The sequence below is a fragment of the Haliaeetus leucocephalus genome, unplaced genomic scaffold (assembly GCF_000737465.1).
Source record: "Haliaeetus leucocephalus isolate CR32 unplaced genomic scaffold, Haliaeetus_leucocephalus-4.0 Scaffold848, whole genome shotgun sequence".
In the NCBI taxonomy this organism is placed as follows: domain Eukaryota; kingdom Metazoa; phylum Chordata; class Aves; order Accipitriformes; family Accipitridae; genus Haliaeetus; species Haliaeetus leucocephalus.
In genome coordinates, this window is record NW_010973284.1 from 17,113,493 (window position 1) to 17,133,603 (window position 20,111).

General features: G+C 38.8%; 1 protein-coding gene across 1 annotated transcript in view; it reads right to left on the bottom strand.

Annotated features, from left to right (window-relative positions):
• ABCA4 (ATP-binding cassette, sub-family A (ABC1), member 4) overlaps window positions 1–20,111 on the bottom strand; it is a 79,367-nt gene that overhangs the window by 814 nt on the left and 58,442 nt on the right. The window contains exons 31-49 of the mRNA XM_010582658.1: window positions 18,937–19,126; window positions 16,684–16,778; window positions 15,738–15,770; window positions 14,479–14,584; window positions 14,280–14,354; window positions 13,651–13,820; window positions 12,468–12,645; window positions 10,928–11,043; window positions 9,072–9,219; window positions 7,495–7,618; window positions 6,621–6,750; window positions 5,600–5,720; window positions 4,679–4,741; window positions 4,461–4,567; window positions 3,325–3,466; window positions 2,614–2,748; window positions 1,030–1,133; window positions 850–942; window positions 258–507 (exon numbers count right to left, since the gene is read on the bottom strand). Coding sequence (XP_010580960.1) covers window positions 258–507; window positions 850–942; window positions 1,030–1,133; window positions 2,614–2,748; window positions 3,325–3,466; window positions 4,461–4,567; window positions 4,679–4,741; window positions 5,600–5,720; window positions 6,621–6,750; window positions 7,495–7,618; window positions 9,072–9,219; window positions 10,928–11,043; window positions 12,468–12,645; window positions 13,651–13,820; window positions 14,280–14,354; window positions 14,479–14,584; window positions 15,738–15,770; window positions 16,684–16,778; window positions 18,937–19,126 — 2,380 coding nt within the window. The remainder of the gene's footprint in view (window positions 1–257; window positions 508–849; window positions 943–1,029; window positions 1,134–2,613; window positions 2,749–3,324; window positions 3,467–4,460; window positions 4,568–4,678; window positions 4,742–5,599; window positions 5,721–6,620; window positions 6,751–7,494; window positions 7,619–9,071; window positions 9,220–10,927; window positions 11,044–12,467; window positions 12,646–13,650; window positions 13,821–14,279; window positions 14,355–14,478; window positions 14,585–15,737; window positions 15,771–16,683; window positions 16,779–18,936; window positions 19,127–20,111) is intronic.

Here is a 20,111-nt window from a genome sequence, read left to right on the forward strand (position 1 = left end):
TTGTGTGAATTCTGTCATCTGGGAAACGCTGCCTTACCAGCTTTCAAATGGCACCTATTTACACAGGAATTAGTTAAAGATTTCATATCTGATCCACCCTCTTTGATGAGGGGTCTGGGAATTTTGCCTGAGAAAGTGGTGCAAGATAATTCTCTACTCTGAACAGTTTGGTCCTTCAGTTGTTTGGATACATCCCCATTGTATTGCCTAATTCTTGCCAGACAGTCTTTCTCATGGGTGCTTTATTTTTTACTTACCTGATCTAAAGTTGTTTGAGAGACAGAATATTCTTCAATATGCAAGTTTTCCTTATTGGAGATTATTAACCGAAAAATCTTAGCCAGAGAGGAGGAGCAAATCTGATACTGCAGCATGTTGTAATGTTTCTCTCTCTGTAAACTCCCTGGGAAGTTCATGTGTATGAAATGCTCAGCAGGAGTAGGATCTGGAGGCAGCCCAGACTTTGGAGCTTTGATTTTCAGAGTGACAATGTAGCCATCTCCAAACCTGGGGAGCACATGTGGATTTGGGAATTGGATGAAGAGATGGTTTCATTATTCAGAAAGGAAATTAATTTTCTGCAACTATGAAAACGTTAACAGTATCTGAAATATAATGCATAAAATCTAGCTTTGTAGGAGGCCCTGTATTTGCCCTGCAGATGTGGTGTGTAGCATAACAGAGTTGAAATGAGATCTGCTCAAATTGTCTAGGATACCACAGAGCTGCATCCAGAAATGCGTCTGTTTAAACAACAGCTCTTCAGATTGGATTGCTGTGTTAAGAACAGTACATGTCACATACACTGAGTTTTCCCATTTAAACCCACCATTAAAATATTCTACTTACTTGTATTTTAGCTGCTGAATTGTGCCCAGACATTTGAAGGTACCATTTACCATGATGGCTAAACGAGTACAGAGGGCTTCACATTCTTCCATACTTTCAAAAAAGAGAACAGATATTTGAGATAAAAGCCAGCAGATGAACTTCAGCTACTCTGGGATTCTGAATTCTAACTCTTTTTACCTGTGTGAGGTTAGAACCACAGCTCGCCCATCTCTGAGCACGCTGACAATAGAGTCCCACAGGAGGCGCCGGGACTGAGGGTCCATGCCAGTAGTTGGTTCATCCTGTAAGGGAAACATTAAGACCATCAGAGTCAGAGAAGCAGATAAGAAAAAGAAAAGCTATTTAGAATCAAGTCATTGTGTGTTTGGGCCTTAGCATGTAGCTGCTTCCCCACCAAAATTTGTGCCTTGAGAAAGCACATGCACCTTGAGAAGCATATGAGTGAATGGCTAATAATGCACTTCTTGGCACAAAGCAGGAAGGAAATAAGTACAAAAAAATGCAGGTAAGAATATAATGCTGTCTGTGTAGGGCACAGCTACAGGGAAGGAAATGCAGTGGCGATTACAACAAAGGCAGTTCCCAGTCTAGGATCTGAGATATCAAAAATGTAAGCATCTGTGATGTCTCATTATAAAAACATTTAGGACTCAAAATAGAAATAAACGGAAAGACATTTATGGAGTAGCAGTTACATCAAATTGTGTCAAGTTTGGCTCCCATGTTTTGATGAGCATTAGAGATGTAGGTCAATATACTAGAGAAACAAAGAAAAGAATCTTATATCTATAATACCAGCTGTGAGACAGAGATGGACTCTTCAGATAAAATCTTCCTTTTCTGGGGCAACAACTCGTGTAAGAGGAGAGTGAGCTCTCCCCAAGTAACCTTCTTACTTACATAAACATATAGGACACATTTCTCAACCAAGAAGCAAGTGAAGTCACCCTGATTTACACCAGCTAACTTTCTGCTCCTGCATAAATCAATTAACCCAGTTAGTAACAAAAGACTTTTAAAAATCTTGGAAAAAAAGATTTCATTCAACATTTTGTTGTAAGAAATTATGAGAAAACATTTTATCTGGCTATTTAATATGTACGGGCAGAATACATGTAAAGGCATATTAAATGGCACAAGGAGCCATGATATTAAAATGTTATTAAAATGTTTCTTTTTAGCCTACAAACTAAGGTGGTACAGTATAATCTAAATACAGAATTTTTGTAGTAATTGCATTTAGAATTTCCCTTCAGATACACAATTATCTGATAACTTGTGCTATTTGATGAGAACTACATTTCAGCATTTCTATAGTTTAGTCTCAATTTGTATAATTTATTCCAAATATATTAAAGGCTGCAAAAGGGTAGCTATTCTCCTCTGTTCTGCTGGATAAAACAGTGAGGTATGTGTCGTAAGATCATCTCTTACATGAGTGGTTATACTCTGACAAGAAAAGGTAGACTGAAACCAAACATGGATTTAAATTCAGATTTGTCTGGATTATAGATTTTATCTCAAACCATTCTTTGTTGAAGATCTTTCTTTCATAATCACTTGGGATCCATTGGAAACATAGTTATGCATCCCAGTCTATCCCTGAAATTAAAGAACTCAAAATTACATTGAAGTAGATGTAAGTTGAGGGCAGAAAGGAGTTTGCAAGGACTGTCATAAACATCCTTGTACCTCTTTAGCATGTAGTTTTATGAGATGTTATATTCAACTGTCACAGAGCTATGTTACCATGACACTTACTAGCAAGATGAGTGGCGGGCAGCCTATCAGCGCAATGGCAGTGGAGAGCTTGCGCTTGTTGCCACCACTGTAGGTACCAGCCAGGTGGTCTGCATACATAGGAAGCCCCAGCTTCTGGATGCCCCATTCAGCAACCTATGAGAAAGACCATCTTTTTCACACAGCAGCTAATGCATAACAGATGAGATTGCTGATACGTCCCTCTTCTGGCAGAGACATGGCAGTTCCCTGGGTTTTAGCATATTCATTTTAGACCTGAAGCAGGGGAGGCCAAAAAACTTATGATGATGAGGGGAATTCTAACTACTTGAGGGAAAGCCATAAAACCAGCCTCAGCTGTAGACTTCCTATCCGTGCAAGAATTTAAATTATTTTCTTCTGGAATCTTCTTCATGTTTTCTTCCTTATACATAAACAACTTTAGAGACAAGAACAAAACAGCAACCAGTGCAGTTCTGAGTCATAGCAATTGCATCTTTAGCCTTCCACAATTGACATCACACTTTTGCAAGTACCATTAATGTCTAAGAACCTGCATTGGATAGTGCAGTCTTGTACTTAACTGTCCAAATGACAGGAACCATTCCCAGGACTTCAACACACAGAATGGCAAGCCACTTTGGAAATTCTGACCCTTCGCATGTTGAGCCTAGTTAATCATCACAAATATTCACTGTAACTATGTATAAGTCAAAAGCAAGAATGTTTTACCCTCTTGATTTCCTCTGCTGGAACCCCCCGCAGGCGTGCATATAAGTATAGATGTTCTCGTCCTGTGAGTAGGTCATCAATGGCATCAAACTGAGGGCAGTATCCCATGTTTTGATGGACATTAGAAATGTGGGTCAATATACTGGAGAAACAAAGAAAAGAATCTTAGTCCTATAATACTAGTTTTAAGACAGAGATGGACAGTTTGAATAAACCTTTTTCTTCTGGGGCAACAACTCTTGTAAGAAGAGAATGAATTCTTTCTGACACAACATCCTACTAAAATATCTGTCTGTACAGAATAGCAAGGAATATATTCTCATCTAAGTCAGCTCAGTCCTGGTTAGGAGTGTAAGACCATTTCCCCTCACCCATCTTCCCATTTATGTATAGGCTAACTTAATGAGAAGTTCTTCAAACAGCCACTCAGATCTTATTTTTTGCAAAAGGTGTTTATTTCTAGAAGAAAAAAAAAATCAGTCAATTTCATTTCAGAGCATGGTCACTGGGAACAGACAGGGAAGACACAAGGCTAACACTTTGGTGGTGGTAGTAGGAGTAGGAGAAATACAGAATCACAAAATGGTTCAGGTTGGAAGGGGCCTCTGGAGGGCATCTTGTCCACCCACCCTGCTCAAGCAGGGTCACCTAGAGCAGATTGCCCCAGACCATGTCCTGGCAACAAAATAGCTATTGTTCAAATCATATCAATGGACAAAGAATCAAATCCCAACTACACCCAACAAACCAAGACACACAACCTGGAACTAAACTAACATAAGCGAATACCAGATCATGCTGCGTTAACTTAATGGCATTATGCCAGCACTGTGTAAACAAAGATGCTAGAAACAGCCAGAGAAAAGTCCCAAAGCTCAAAGTACCCTGTTGGATTGGTTATGTTTGCCAGCTCTTGCCATTCGATCTGATTGCCTTGTCCCAGTGTTAGCATTACTATAACTTACCCACAGATTTTACAACAGAATGTTAAAAGTATGAAGTGCCAGTGTGTGTTAGCTGTGATCTCTCTCAGTGCCATAAAACTGGAAAAGAGCTGCTGGGTCATTGAGACTATGATCTGGACAGTTCTACCCCGGTAAATGGACTGTCACAGTTTTTTTTTTTAAGGTACTTACCTATTGCCAGCCACTACAGCATCTCCAGATGTCACATCAGTATCTCCAGTCAGCATTTTGAATGTTGTTGTTTTGCCAGCGCCATTCACTCCCAAAAGACCAAAGCACTAAATTACAAAATTTATCACATTCTTTAGTATTTCCAACTTGCAAATCAGCAGGGGCATGAAATCTGAACTGATGCATGGAATGTGATCTAGTGTTATTGAACAACCTACCTCTCCAGGACGGATGCCAACACAGAGTCTATCCACTGCAGGCTTGTGCCTACCTGCATAAATCTAAATTGACAGGGGAAAAAAAAAAAAAAAAAAAAAGAAAAATCCTATTTCAAGACATCTACAGCAAAGAAAATCTTCTGAATTTTTTTAGTTTAATGTTATTGGGATGAGGCAACTTTAGAACCAAGACAGGAGTAAATAAAAAAATTAAAACCAAAGAGTAAGCATTCTACAAAGTCAGACATTTATTCACATTAAATAAATTTGTAATGACCCCTAAAAATACCAATTTTTCTGCATGCAGCCTTTTACTTCATATCTTTAGCACTAGGAGACAAACCTGATGCTTTCCTGGGACAAAGTATCTCTGACATATCAAACTAAAGTGGAACAATACAGCAAGGCAGTCTGACGAATGATGCTCCAGGTCTCTATTCATGAGATCCCAGCAATGTGTGTAATCTTTGTATTTCTGTAGCTCAAGCGTGCATGCATTCTGATAGCTTAACTTAGATGCCTTCAGCGTCTGGAAAGAAGATAAATTAGCAATAACTATAGCCCTCAGTGTGAAAGCAACCAAATGGTTAACTTGATTGAAACTCACCTATGGAAAAAACAGTATTGTAGAAGAAAAGACTAGTAGTAGAAATGGACACTCAATAGGTAACAGTCATATCAGATGATGTGAGGTTAAAAAACCGCAAACCTTAAGCAGGGAGGGTTGCACTGTCCTTGCTGGACTTCCCTGTGGTTTGATTTCTAATCAAAGGAAATAGCCTTGACTTCTAAGATGTTTGCTATTTTCTAAGGCACAAGGTTGATTTTGAAAACAATAACATCTGAATGCACAGCTGAAATACATTCTGAAAGAATGAATTTATATTAGACTCATTTGTTTCATTCTTCTCAAAATACTACCTTGGTCAGTTCTTGTAATTCTAAGATATCTGTTTTGCTCCCTCCATTCATAATTCTTTTTCTTTCTTCTGCAACGTCCTCATCTTCACCAATAATAGGTGACATGGCTGTCTCAGCAAACCTGGAAAAACCCAAGAGATTGATTGCAGAAACCATGAGTTGCCCTGGGTGCAGTTAGAATAACCATGTGAAACAATGGCTAATCAATTGCCAAAAATGTGACGGGTGGAAGCAGTGGGATTGAAACTTCACAATGTGACATTGGCTGCAGCATTCCTGCTGTTGGGAGAATCCCTGACCTTTGAAAGTTAATCTCTAAATACTAAAAAGGGAGGAAATGGCTTGCTCAAAAGAGCATGCCTTGTCAGTCACTGATATGACATAACCTGCCCCTCAGCCACAGCTTTCACTATTTGGCTGCTCTTCAGTAGAGAGTGATAGTCCTTCTACAGATCTTTTGAGTGGACATCTCTGTAAGACAATATTTTTTATAATTGTACCAATTAGTACCCTTGTGGGCAATCTCAATCAGAAGTGAATGACCCATTCACACCTGGAAGGTAGTTGCTTTCATTGAGATAGAGCCACATTTGTAAAGCAGAGAGGGGAAGCTTGCATAGTGTCCAGGCTGCAACTGTCCTGTGCCATGGACTAGAACTCCTGTCTTGAGATGTCAGACTAGTACCTCATGACAGTATTTATGACACTACAAACTTTCCAAGTCATTTTATAATCTCACTATTACAGTGTCTTAATCTAAAAAAATTTACACTAAAGTCTTAATTCAAGAAAACTCATTTCTTTAATAATATATTCTTAAATTCTGTTAAGAGAATGCACTTTGTAAATGCTTTCTTGAATCAGGATGTCAATAAGTTAAGATGAAATCAAGTAAACAGAAAAAAAAAAAGCTGACAAATTCAGAGAAAAAGAAAGGAAAAAGAAAAAAGAGGGACATAGAAAAGAACAAAGACACTCACCCTGCTAATAAAGGAACATTAATACAAGCTTTCAGACATACCATCTTGTAGAGAACAAACGGTGCTGCGTAAGGAGATTCAGAATGAAGAATGCAACCCCTTGAACAGCCATGGCAACCAGGTTCTTTCCAACAAAGTCCCACTGAAAAGGATTGGAAACATGCTCCTCACCTTCGGAGAAAGAGCACCAGAAAGCACGGTGAAATACGGCTGAAAAAACCCACTGCTCCTCAGAACAAAAGGCATAATCATAATGGTTTAGGATAAAAATTTCTACTTTATTTGATCATGATCAGGCAATGTCTTCATTTTCCAGTGCCTTATAAAGGTTCTTAAGAAAACAAGCTCCAAGCTCAGCTGCTGCATGGGAGTAAAAATGAATATAACCTCTCTGAATATCACTAGTTTGGATATCATACCATGAAATATGCATGGATTATGTGAAAGACATACATTTCCTGAATAAAAATAGATGAGTTCTGCTATATGACTATTATTTTAATAAGTTGTCTGATATCAAAGACAGCTATATCCCAACAGGATACATTTGAAGAACATCAGCCACCTTAAGCATTAACATGAGGGCTGCCAAAGTATTAAAATGAAATGAAATAATATATCCTCCTGTAATGATCTAAGGGCTTCAGAACAAATGATAAAAAGACACCAGGGTACGGCACTGAACAAATGGTTCATTTCCAATACACTGTGCTGGTTGGGCCACATAGTTCTGGCAGCTGTATCAGAAGCTGTGATTTCTTCAGAGAAGTTGAAATTTCATACTCCTCATCCACCTGATGATGTGAAAGGGGAGAATTTCAGAAATAGCCACTAATTTTCCAAGATAACACTTCCAACCATCTCATCCAAGGTCAGGTCACATGATATAACTTGTTGCTTATTGGCTTTACTTACCAAACCTGGCATATACTTCAGTCACAGCTTGGTTCATTGCCAAGTCAATGAGTCCACGGCCCAGGCAAAAATGTGGGAAGACAATCAGCACATTTTTCAATGTTTTATTAAACTTCAGCAAAGACTATAAGAAACAGAAACAACACAATAAGCAGTTGAAACGAGACTTCCTTAAGAAAACATAGCAACATGTGTGAAAAGTTCTTTGTCATGTCAGAGAAACTGTGTTCCGTGTTCTTACAACAGAGAAAACAGAGTAATTACCAAGTTACATCCAAAGCATCTGCAATCTAAAACACAGCACAGCAGAATGCTGGCATACACTGTACCAGACAAGGTGCTTGTGAAAAACTGTCAATGGGGAGAGAAATTAATATCTGTAATGAAGTATTTCTCTATGTAGCAGAGGTAACATGTAATTCTGGTGTCAGCTATTATAAACAGCAACTGTGAGCAACAAGAAAGAATGGCATTTTTCTGTCGTAACATCTTTATTTATAGCTGGAATATTTCCATAATCAGGACTGCCACAATATTGAAAAGTACCACTGTCTGGGCATAACTACACAGTAGACTTCGGTGCAATGTGGAGATACCCAAAACAGCATAAGTGCCAGTAGCAGTCTAGCTGTGCCAACACTGCATCCAGAGAAGGGCAATTTTCCCTCTGGAGATACAGTGTCTACAACAGAGACATATTCTCAAAGGTAACAATACTGTCCTGCTGTCCCACAGACTGAATGGCACTAGATTGAAACGTGTGCTATCAAGAAGCATGGCTGAGAATGCAGGAACACCAGGGACAGAAAGTATTGTAAAGTTGGCCCCTTGAAACCATGAACTTAATCAAGGTCTGTTTCTCCTTCCCAGCAAACAACAATGCTTGATCAGCACATGGTCTTTGAAAACGCACTATCAGTAATGATAGCTACTTGGATTGCTGTCAGATGTAGAAAGGGTATCAGTCTCAGTGTCCAGAGTATCAGCAACTGTTGAGGTGGTAGCAGTAGTGCATACAAGCCAACAGTGTTTTATCAACTGTCTTCGCTTTTCTAAGAACTAATTTTGGCACTCGCTGTATTCTGTCTAATTCTTGTACTTTCTGTCACCTTCCTGGTAGTGTTAAACCATTTTTGGGCAATTCTCAAAATGCTACTATAAGCAGAACATCTCCTCTAACGCAATAACTAGCAGGAGTAAGTGTCTTTCCTTACTTAGTAGTGACTGCATGATTTTCTACCATCTTCACCTTCCTGTACAATCCAAGCTGCAGAAGCAAGAACTAAGTGCCATGTCCCCTCCTTCCCAACTGTGAAAGTGTACAGAAGTTTGCTCATAGGGATGAAAAACACTCCATGTCATTCCTTGTGTGTGTAGCCCAAGATATAAATTGCCTTGGGTTGCTTCTCTGGGTTATTCTGCCCGCCTGTCCCTGCAGTTACTTGGCAAGTTCCCCACTCATTTACTGCCAGAATAAACGGCAAGGTAGAGAAAGACAGTTACTGTTAGAGATGGTTATGCTTGAACACCCTTTGCACAGCTCTTTAAAACCAGGTGACAACAAAAACATTACTTACCGGGTTATTTTCAAATAACTCCAGGATGAATGTAATGGCACTGCTGTTGAGCCCCACAAAGAGGTTAATACAAGACAAGGCAACATAAGCAGTGCTAGGGACACTGAAGAAGGAAGAGGCAGGGTACATCATGGGAATTACTGCCCATCTGCATGCAAAAGATAGAAAAATTATGATAACAGCTTCTCAGTATTCTCATGTCAGTTGTCCTAATGAAAACACAAAGTTGAGCTTTCTTCTCATCCCAAGTATAATGAAATGGTGTAACCAACCAGAGATGCCACTACAGTATTCTTTCCTTGGTTACTAGGTAAAAAGTTTTTTCTGCTTAGCCTTTTTTGCTGTAAAAATGCAGGGCATAGAAACGGCTAAAATTGAGAAAACTTAATGCTAGCAAGGTTATTATCACTGCAGGTATCCTTGCACATCTCACTGGATTGTACACCAGAAGGGAGAGACAAAGAAATGTTAGATAAAGCAAATATAATGTACTGCTTTTCTAGATACTCCTCAGCCTTTGGAACTGTCCAAAGAAATCAGAAACTCTGTAAATTTTTATATTCTTTTCTAACTCCTCTACCATAGTTTTTTTTTACTCCTAATTTGGAGCTTCCTGTGCCATGAGTTCTGGGACATAGCAAATGCACATTCAGCAACACAAGAGGAGTATTCCTCTGGAATAAATTTACAATGCTTAGCAACAATCAATCTGACTAGGAAGACTTCAGTAACAACAACCTGAATTGCTTAACAGGACAATACACACACGGTCAGAAAGAATCATCCTGTTTCCCATTGTGACTGCAGCTGGACGCAAGGGCTAATGTAAGATTCTATGAATTTACCTTTCTTTCTGTTTTTTTTATTTTGAGTTACAAATTATGAAATTATCATTGAAGTGACTGCCACATGACCATATTTTTTCAGAAAATTTCATGTTGGTAGATACTTTAAAATATCCAAAGACATTTTAAATGTCCATCTACACAGCCATGAATTACCGTATTTAAAAAAAAAATACAGAGCCACAGACAACTTATTAAAGATACCACTATTGCACTTTAAAAATATATAATAAAAAAATAAAACAAATGAACACTCTGATAGCATTTTTTAACACTGGGTATTTTACAGAAATTAACTGATGATAATGCTTTGCATTTTCTCAGGATTTTCGTTCAAAGAACACAAAAACTTCAGAAAATTAAAGGTAGTCTGCCCAGAAGAGAACTGTTCCCTCTTAGGCTTAATTTGTGATATACATCGGAGGATGTGAAAAGCTTCATTTTCCTCTTTAACTCGAGAAATAGATCTGGTCAATCATTTTGCCTAGGCTACATCAGCTGCAGGGCTATCAGGAATATGATTTTATAGATAAAAATATATGATCACTAGTTAAATGAAAGTGACTTTCAGTCAGCCTTATAAAATGCTATTTTGCCAACACAAATGCTCATTTGAAGTTAAAGTGTTGAAGACTCAGTGCTCTTTGCCCTTGGGTTAAATGCTGAAAGATATTTTAGTATTGGCTGTCAATGTGGCAAATGAACAACCACTAAATTCCTACACAATATACATATCAGAAAGCAGCAAAGCAAACAAATATACTTTCCTGTAAGGATCACATTTAATGCTTAAAAATGTAAGGCAGTGACAAAAAAAAAATCTCTTTTACGGCATGTGGCCAGAGTGTGTAAATATCCTGGAGCGGGGCAGAATCCAGTTCTAACCTGTATTGTACCCATGCGGTTTTATTCTTTAAAGCTGGATTTCACTAAGTACTGAGCTCAATAACATGAAATCATTTCCATGTGAAATACAGGGCCCCACATGCAGGAATAACCTTGAACACTCACCCATACAGAAGCAGCAAGGCAACAAGCACAGGGAGATTAGTTGGAGAAGTGTATGCTTTCTTGTTGAATCCAGCGAATATAACCACAACCATTCCAGCACTCAGTGCATAATTCACCTGCCACATCACAGGGTGAAGATCAGTGTGTAAGACCCGAGAAGGTCTGCAAACATATCCAGATCCTACACATTATTCCAAAAGGATTTTGTATTGAGGAACACTGGAATTTATGAGCTAGACTAGTCACACTCAAGCTTTTGGATCAGTGGGTCCCTGGCAGCACTCGACATTTTTATCAGACCGTTCATCAAAAATACAACATATATTGTTGTGTCTTAGATTATGGTTTGGGAGCCAATTATTTCATGGTCCTGCTGGCAGGCTGCCCATGGAAAGAGGCTGGGTATATGCAAGAGAAGTGCAGTTTCTGGTGATGCAAAGGCTGTGTAGGAGGGAAAAAGCTAGCTGTTTGAGCCACATTCCTGGGAGGAGGCTAAAGTGAGTATGCTTGGCCACTGCTCTTCTCAATTTTTTCTGTTCAGTATTAGTAGCGCTAGTCTACTGCAATGCACAGAGCCCCCCATGCAGAATGGAAGGTGGCATTTCACAGAACTGCTAACACCAGTTCTTTGCATCATGCTGTCAAGGGCCATGGCCAAGCAGAATTCCTGTCAAGGAAGCTGCTGGGAGGCTGCTGTGACCAGCAGGGGACAGTAACTCAGAGACCTGCTTCTTTCCCCTCATTTCCTAAATTAATGCTTTGCTTTACTTTCTCCTTAAAGAGCACCTTCCAAAGCCTGAAGAGTTTTGGGCTTTTCAATTATTTCAATTTTTTTTCTTTTTAATTTTTTTCAATTCCATGTTCATGTTTTTCTTATTGCATAAGCTGTTGGCTGCTCTCTTTGTTGAGAAGGCATGGCTAGAAAACAAGCCTCCTGCTGTGTCTCAACCAGGCAAAGAATTTGCTCCTTTGTGACAAAGTGGCCTGAGGAGTAATGGGAGGGTAGCTGAGCCAGTGTCTAAGCAAGCCTGGGCCTGTGGTCTAAATCCTTTTGGAATAACACAGTGAACATGATTCAGTGACTTAAATACATCTATGTCATTTTAGACACCCTAGAGTATTTTGTCTGGCCTCCAGCTACTGTTCCAGCAGCCTGTGAATCTCCCCCACTTAGATTTCTCGAATATCTTGAAACATGTTATGGTTCTTCTATAGGGCAGGAGTGACTATCATCAGGCAACTAGGCTTTCCCCGGCTGTGGTAAGTTTTACTTTATTATACATTCAGTTGTAAGGACTAGAAACCCTAAGATAACAACAATTTCAGCTTCATTAGTTGAATAATGAGTTGTGCACCTGACTTACTTTCTACATAATGTAATTACGAGATCAGACCCTTAGCATGCTCTCTGAGAAACACCTGAAGAAGTGAATGCTTTGCAATGCTCAGAATCACCTTCACTCGATTCACTGATTAGTCCCCCATTCGTGCAAACCCAGGAATAATTGCAGGCTATGAAATCAGACCAGCAGTTACTCACTATGTCCCACATGAAGTTAGTTAGCCAGTAGATCGCAGGGCTCACACCACTGACAAACTGTAGATGCTTGGCTTTTGTTACACGTTCTTGAATCAGGTATAAAACAAAACTGGCTGGTATAAAGGACATGGCAAAAATCACACAGATGGCAACAACAGCATCCACTGAAGTGGTCAGCCTAAAACAGCACAAGAATGGACTGTGAGCAAGAGAATGGATGCAACCCAACATTATATTAGCATTTGGGGAATCTGGAGGGAATTTTAAGATCTAGAAGTAGCAAAGTTATTTTTTAAGTAGAAGACTTTTCCAATTCAAAATGTGCTAGTGTATTTTCCCAAATTGTTTTGGGGACTGTAGCTTACAAATATGGGTGATGGTGGCACCATTCCCTGATTTTTTACTTGCCTTCATTCTCTGGAACAGTTCAACTCCTATATATAAATATTTCAGTTTGACAGCCTTTCCTGTATGGTGTGTCTCAATCAAGACATTAAGGCACAATAGCTGAAGTGCTCTGGGAGCTGGGAAAAGAAGGATGCAAAGAAGCAAGTTGCAGACAGTGAGATGATATGCAGATCTTGCCTCTGTGCTTAGGCAGAGTTTTCAGTTTCACTGAATTCTGAACTTAATAGGAGACATGAGTGGAGACACATGAGCAGGATGTCATGTCTTCTTAGTGGTGTCTTTTTCAAGAAATTATGGCTTTTAGATTCTGGAATACACCAACCCTACTACATGCTATTGAAAATCTACCTGTGTGCTGTCCTTGGCGCCAAGATGGAGGTTGACAACTACTGCCTACCTGTAGTCACTTAAGGATAATTTCTGATTCTTTTTTTGGTTATGATCTCTGTGTTATTTTACAAGTAGATCTATTGGCTTTGGAGCATGAACAAAGACTTCAGAATCTTTGTGCTTGGGAATCAACAAAAACATGTAATCATGTATAACTGATAGTCATAGCTCCTACACGGGATGGGAATGAACTCTAATAGGAATATAATGAGACAGAAAAGAACAGATTGTATATCTAATTCTTGATTAGAATAAAACTTCAGGGAAAGCCCTCTGCATTCTGCCAATTGAACTATTTCGCCTCAGAGTGTGAATACACTGGAGGTGGTAAAGCTGCCAGGAGAAGGAAGGATAAAAGCCAGCAGCAGAGCACAGGCAGACTTACACAGTGACTTCAGAGAGTTGCTCCTTAGTGAGGTTCAGAGGATGGTTTACAGCAGTGATCCCATATTCCTCAGGGTCTTGGCCAGTCCGCAGGTTAGCTCTAAGGATTGCATTATTGGCTACATTAAGGAAACTAACCATAGCATGCCAGCCTTTATTGTTAAACCACACCTAAAAGAGTCAGAAAGCACAGATTCATTTAAGAAGCCTTCATTAATAACCCTGAGCTGCAGGAGAAAACTTGGCTGCCTTTGATCTACTTTGGTGGACACTGTCAGCAGGCAAGAATCCAGCACCAGGAATTCATAGCTCCTAGGCACAGTCCAGCAGGAGGAGCTCACATACTATGCTTTTAAAAGGGTTGGACAACCACTGTCAAGGGATTTTATAGAAGCACATTTTAAAAATTTAGCAGAATGTGTCCTACTCAGAAGTATTTAGGACAGCAAGAACATGGTTAAAAAAGTCTCACATTAGAAATAACTTTGCTAACCCTGTATCCCATGTTACTTATAATAAGTATAGTATTTCAGCTCTTCTTGCATCTAAAAATGCCACTAGCAATATTCTCAAAATCTGAAGCCTATGTCAAGAAAGACTGTGAGTTAGCAGACTACTTCCAGCAAATACCTTAATATTATCTTCAGTTTCCATGTATGTAAGGAAATTAGAAATTTCTTTAGCAGCAGCCAGTGAAGTTTTTCCCTAAAATAAAAAAGAGAAGGCTAAAGATCAGTTGTCTGGGTGAAATCCAGTGCTGCAGGTTTTCAGCTTTATAACAATTCTTAAGTAAGGGGACAAAAAAAAAAAAAAAAAAAATCTTGCTTACTCCTGTCACATTCATCATTCGGCCAAGATCACTTAAAAAATTGACAACTTGATCTCCAGAAACATGAAGGACTGGGAGCCTTCCTCCTATAGAAATTCCTCCATATCTAACAAAGAGAACAGAATAACTAGTCACTTGTACCACAGACCCAAAACTCTATACATTGATGGAAATACTAAAAATCCACTTAATATAAGTTTGATTTCTATACATCACATAATTAATGTATAACAATCTCTTTCTAACAGGTTGTATTAGGTCTTTATAGGGCTTACAAATAATAGAAGTTCTAACAGTTTCTGAGGGGTTCATGCTAGGATCCCAAGAAAATTATTATTTAGATACAAGACTTGGAAAAAACAGTTCTTTCTACAGTGCAAAATCTTTAAATCAAGATAATTGAGATATAACTGTTTGAACAGCATGGAGGACTGAGGACAGCATGGACCTCAGTTAAAATGTCAGTTGCCCTGAGAGAAGCAGGTATTCAGCAATGCTGGTGCCAGCCAATACTCCATAATAATAAATGTTATTGCATGAGATGAACCAAAGTAAAATCCTATAGAAAGTAATGTTTGCACATGAACAAGCAGATATTCCGTGAAGGAAGTCAGTCATCTGGCTGCCACCTTTGAAGTGAATTCCTACTGCTGCTGAAAAACTATGTATGTTCTTCAGGCTAATCAGTCATCTTTTTAAGTTTAGTATCTGCAGTGTAGACATCATACTGGAGTTAGCTGATGCCTCTACATAAGCATGGAGCACTAGTGGAATCTGTTTTATAACTACTACGCATATTCAGACCAGGGATGAGGTGTCATGGTTGTTACTTCTGTATTTGATAGGCTGGCATCTAGTTTCATCTTACCCAGGTCTTTTTTTTGGAGGGTTTATATTTTTCTACTGCACTTTGAAAGAGTGGCACCAGAGCACTATTGCAATGTAGTACAGTCTTGTATTGTAACTTTCCATCACCCAGATCCCATTAGTCTGACTCTTGCAGATAATAAAACTGTGATAGTTCCATTGTGTGGCTCTGGCCTTCATCCTTGTGGGGGTAGTCCAAACAAATATAACCCCTTGTCTTTATAAAACCCTTGCTGACCCCCAACTTGTTTCCCACTGAAGCCATCTCTTTGTTCTATACTATCTGCCACAATTCCCCTTGGCCATTCAGAGAAACATTGCGAGGCTCCATGGATAAACAGAAATTCATTGTTCCTTTATTTACCACCATAATTTGTGAACTGGTTTCTTACCTTTGTTCATTGACCCAGTATTTGCTCTTCAAGCTGAAACAGACAAAAAGAATCCTGTCTCTTAAGGCACCGAACCAAAGTTGATGGTATTGTCAGGCTTTAATGGAAATGAAAGGTGAATTCCTATTACTTTGAGTTGTGGGGTTGTCAGGACATTTGGTATTCCCTGCAGTGGGTTTTTGTTTTTTTGTTTTGTTTTGTTTTCTGACATGATTCATCTCCAGCTCATACAGAGATAAGCAAGATTTCTAAAGTGACGCATACTGGCTCTATCCTAAATCCATAATGAATTGATTTTAGAAGATGTAGCTAAAGCAATTATGACGTGCTAAGAGGAATTAGTCAAAGGCAGCCAGCACATAGTTAATATAATGGAAATTCAAAGAACTCTGCTGGGAATTGAAAAGGTAGCAAGGCCTGAATCAAAAATAATAGGTCATGGACACTGCACAGCTAATTACCATGCACAATGCTCAGGCAAGCTGAGGAGCTATCAGTAGGATAGATGTATATATGTAACATAGTCCTCTGGCTCTTTAGCACTTCTGGGAAAGAAGTGATAATTAAGTCAGGCAGGTGGTCATGCTGGTGTGGCTACAGTTCTTCAGGAACACAAACTAGTATCTCTGTAAGGCAGTTCATCATGCTGTGCCGAGGCACCAGTTTTCTCACTATTGACACAGTTACCATTAACGTGGTATTCCATCAACATTGAAACTTAGCTCTGCCTATAACGGAGTACCCGATTATAAAAATAGGTATAATTAAAACAATTTAACTCCCCTGAAATGAGCATCTCCTAATTTTTACATCGGGAATATGGACATGATGCTCAAGTCTGCACAATACTGTGGCAAATCAGGTGCTATGTTATTATTAAATGAGAATTTCATGGCCAGGTACAAAATACCGCATGTGAAAAAACAAAAGAGAGATTCAAACCTACCTCCCTTTTATCAAAGTGGGATATGTTTTCACCAGAAAATCTGAAATATTTCTGCGGGTCAGATCTTGAAGAATTTCCGTGCTGTGCTGCACTCTCTAGAAAGAAAAGAAAACCTAATCAATCACAGTAAACTTTACAGTCTCTAAAGCTATTAAGTAAGTGTTTGTCAGGAAAATGGCAAAAGTAGCTTTGGTTCAGAAGAATTGCTCAGGTTCATATTATCACTGAAATGAGAGTAGGTCATTCACTTTCTAGCCCAAATTTCCTTACTTCACTAAGATTTCAGAAGAAATGATGAAATCACAGAAGTTTGCAATGCCTGACACAAAACAGTTGCACTTCACTTTGAAACTTGGCCCGAGTTATTTGCAACAAAGGCCAGGGTTGCTCAAGACCTTTTCTTCACTGTGAAAGAAAGAAGCTTTTCAAATAAATTGAGGTCCCAATGAAGATCAAGTAGTTTTCTGTGATTTAGCAAGTTGAAATAAAAATTAATATGAAAACTTCACCTTCACTAGTACGTTAGATACTTTGAATGAAAATTACTCTCTTTTTTATAATGAAAATGATGCCACATGAGGCCTTTGTGAGTCTTTTGCAAATATAGGGTCGCTGTGAAATGCAAGACTTCAAACTTGCTGAGTTTATCCCAAGGTAGAATATACTTTAAAAGGTTCCTGGGCAGTTTCAGAGGGCAAAGCTTGCAACCTGAAACGACCTAGTAATGACCTAGAAAGTAAGTCTAATGAACTTTACAGAAGTTCCTACATTTGTCCACACAGAGGCAGTACTGGATGACACAGAAGATATATGACAGATGTCTAGCTGATTCTAGACAATACAGAGGAAGACTAGTAGCATCCTCATAGTCCCTTCATTAAATGAGCTGTCTATGCTCAGACATACTTCACAATTATTTACATACTGTTGCTTCCCTGGAGACTTTCTTCCTGACAAGTTATATAAAATTATCATATCCTGCAAAATTATCAGGATAATATTATAATAAACACATTTTCCTTAGAGGACTAGAATCCCCACAAACAAACAAACAAATTAATTTTGCATCCTACTTGGATTTGAAGTTTTAGACTAAATTTCCCTCTCAAATACAGTAGCATGCTATTAGCAAAATTCAACTTTGGCTATCCATTGGACAAGGATTACCTGGAAATCAGAAATAACTTGAGATGCTGTGAATAAGGTCAGAATATAACCTCTTTATTAATTTCTTTTTTTTTCCCTTCATAAACAGGAATTCTACAGATATTTAAAACAACTTTGTTTTGTTGTTTTGTGAATAGTGATAGAGAAACCAAAGCAAGCTGAATCAGTATTTTTGAGAGATTGTGTCATGGATTAGGATTCAGAAATTTATTAAGCTTGTGACATTACTGTTAAAACTAGAATTATTTTAGTCATTTGGCTAATGTGTGCAGCCTGGCAAACAAGAATATTAGAGTTGAATGGTGTGCATGGTGAGATATTAAATAGTGAGCTATTACTCTAAGAGTGGCTGCAGTTCTGTTTTCTTTAACTTGTTAGAAAAACATTTAGTAAATGTAAACACTAACAGGCTATAATTTTCCTTTGCTCTTCAAAAGAGCAAGCACATTTTATAAAGGGGACTACTAAGATTATTCATTGATAGGAACAGGTGGGAATGTAGCTCATCTCTTCTCCATACAGCATCAATGGTTATTAAATTATTCATCTTCATGCACATGCATAAAAACATTTGTTTTGCTAGCTTAGAACTTTCTTTCTAGAAATGGAACCAAAAGATAGGTAAAAAAAAAATTATCTGGGGTTGACTCAATATTAATTTTTCCATTTTTAATGAGATGACCCCACCCCATGTTTTTCAAAATCGTTACTTTTTTTGTTCCTTCCTTTCTTCTTTCTCCCTCTTTCCCTTCCCTTCTTTAAGGAAAGGCAATCTTCTAAATAGAATTGTTCTCTGAGGCAAAAAAAAAATTAAGACTTTTTAAAAAATTATTTGATAAATTGTTAAAATTTTTGTGATTTTTTTCTATATGAAAAGTTTGCAATTTGGATGAAAATAGTAATGAAATGTCATTTAAATGTGCAAGATTTCCCAATACTTCTGAAACTGAATTCCAAATTCCAGCAATTCTTGCTCCCTTAAAAATGTACTCAATTCCTTCCATGTATGTTGCCATGGGAAGGTACTGGCACACTAATCCCCTTTCCAGCACTGCACTACAAAGATTTATGGCACAAGGACACAACCTGTGGTGGCGGGAGGCCTCCTGCGCCTGCAGGGCATTCTGGCAGCATAGTGAGTTTCTTGTGAGTGCTGCACTTGCAGGAAGGTGAAGGATTCTCAGGGCTCCACTTTTGGCTCAGCAGGAGGCTGCTTAGGTTAGGATGAACAGCAGGTGTGTTCCAGGCAGTTGGCATATTATTGCATGGGTAATTCCTGTGTAGAGGAACAGACTCTTTAAGCTGTGCAGAGATACAGTTCATGAGAGCTTACAAATCCACAAAATCACAACACTCTCACCAGACGTTCTCCTCTCAGCCCTTGTGGCGTGAGTTACAAATAAGAACAACGTTTTAGAGTACTCAGTAAACATGAATAAATATAATCTCTCCCCACATCTCTGCCAAGTTTACTGTCTTCAGCTTGCAGATAGGACACTGAAGGAACAAGGGGACTGTGTTTGACCCAGTAGTAGACATATCTTTGTGAAGAAACTATCCCTTGCCTTGCTTATGCAGAATCTTTTATCTATTTTTTTTATGTTTCCTCTTTATCCCTGCTGTACCAGGCAGAGGAGAAGAAGGGGAAGAAAGAGGAGAGGACAGCCAGAAAAATCAAGCTGCCGGATATCATGACTGGGAGAGAGGCAGGAGAAAAGGAACAAATGGCAACGTATAGCATGCCAGTGACAAATGCCCCCAAAGCAGGACTCACAGGCAGGGTAAGTGGATAGGACAACAAATGTTAAAGTAAGAGCTCTACTAACATTGTCCTCACTTCAGAGTGAGAATAGCTTCAAATCATTGAGACTGTCCTATTGCTACTTCACAATCTAAGCAACTGCTGAAGCTATTGCTTCCAAACACACTAGTGGCAACAGGAGGAACCTGAGGGGACTCACACGTGAAAAATGTCAGGGAAGCTGTGAAGATTTGGATCTGAGCCCACTGGCCTACTGACATAAATTTCAAGGTTGCTTAATTGTCAATACAAGGCTACATGAGCTGGTTTCCAGCTAGTCACATTGAGCCCTGTGAATCATTCTTAATCCAGTAGCATTGGTTATCTTGCTGTTTGTTTGTTACTTTTGACCTGAATTATTGCCAACAATATATCTGAAGCATTGGCTCTAATGAAAAGCCAAGCCAATTCATTCTTGTTTCACTACAAGTTCCACTAGTAATTCCCTGCTAGAATCTCA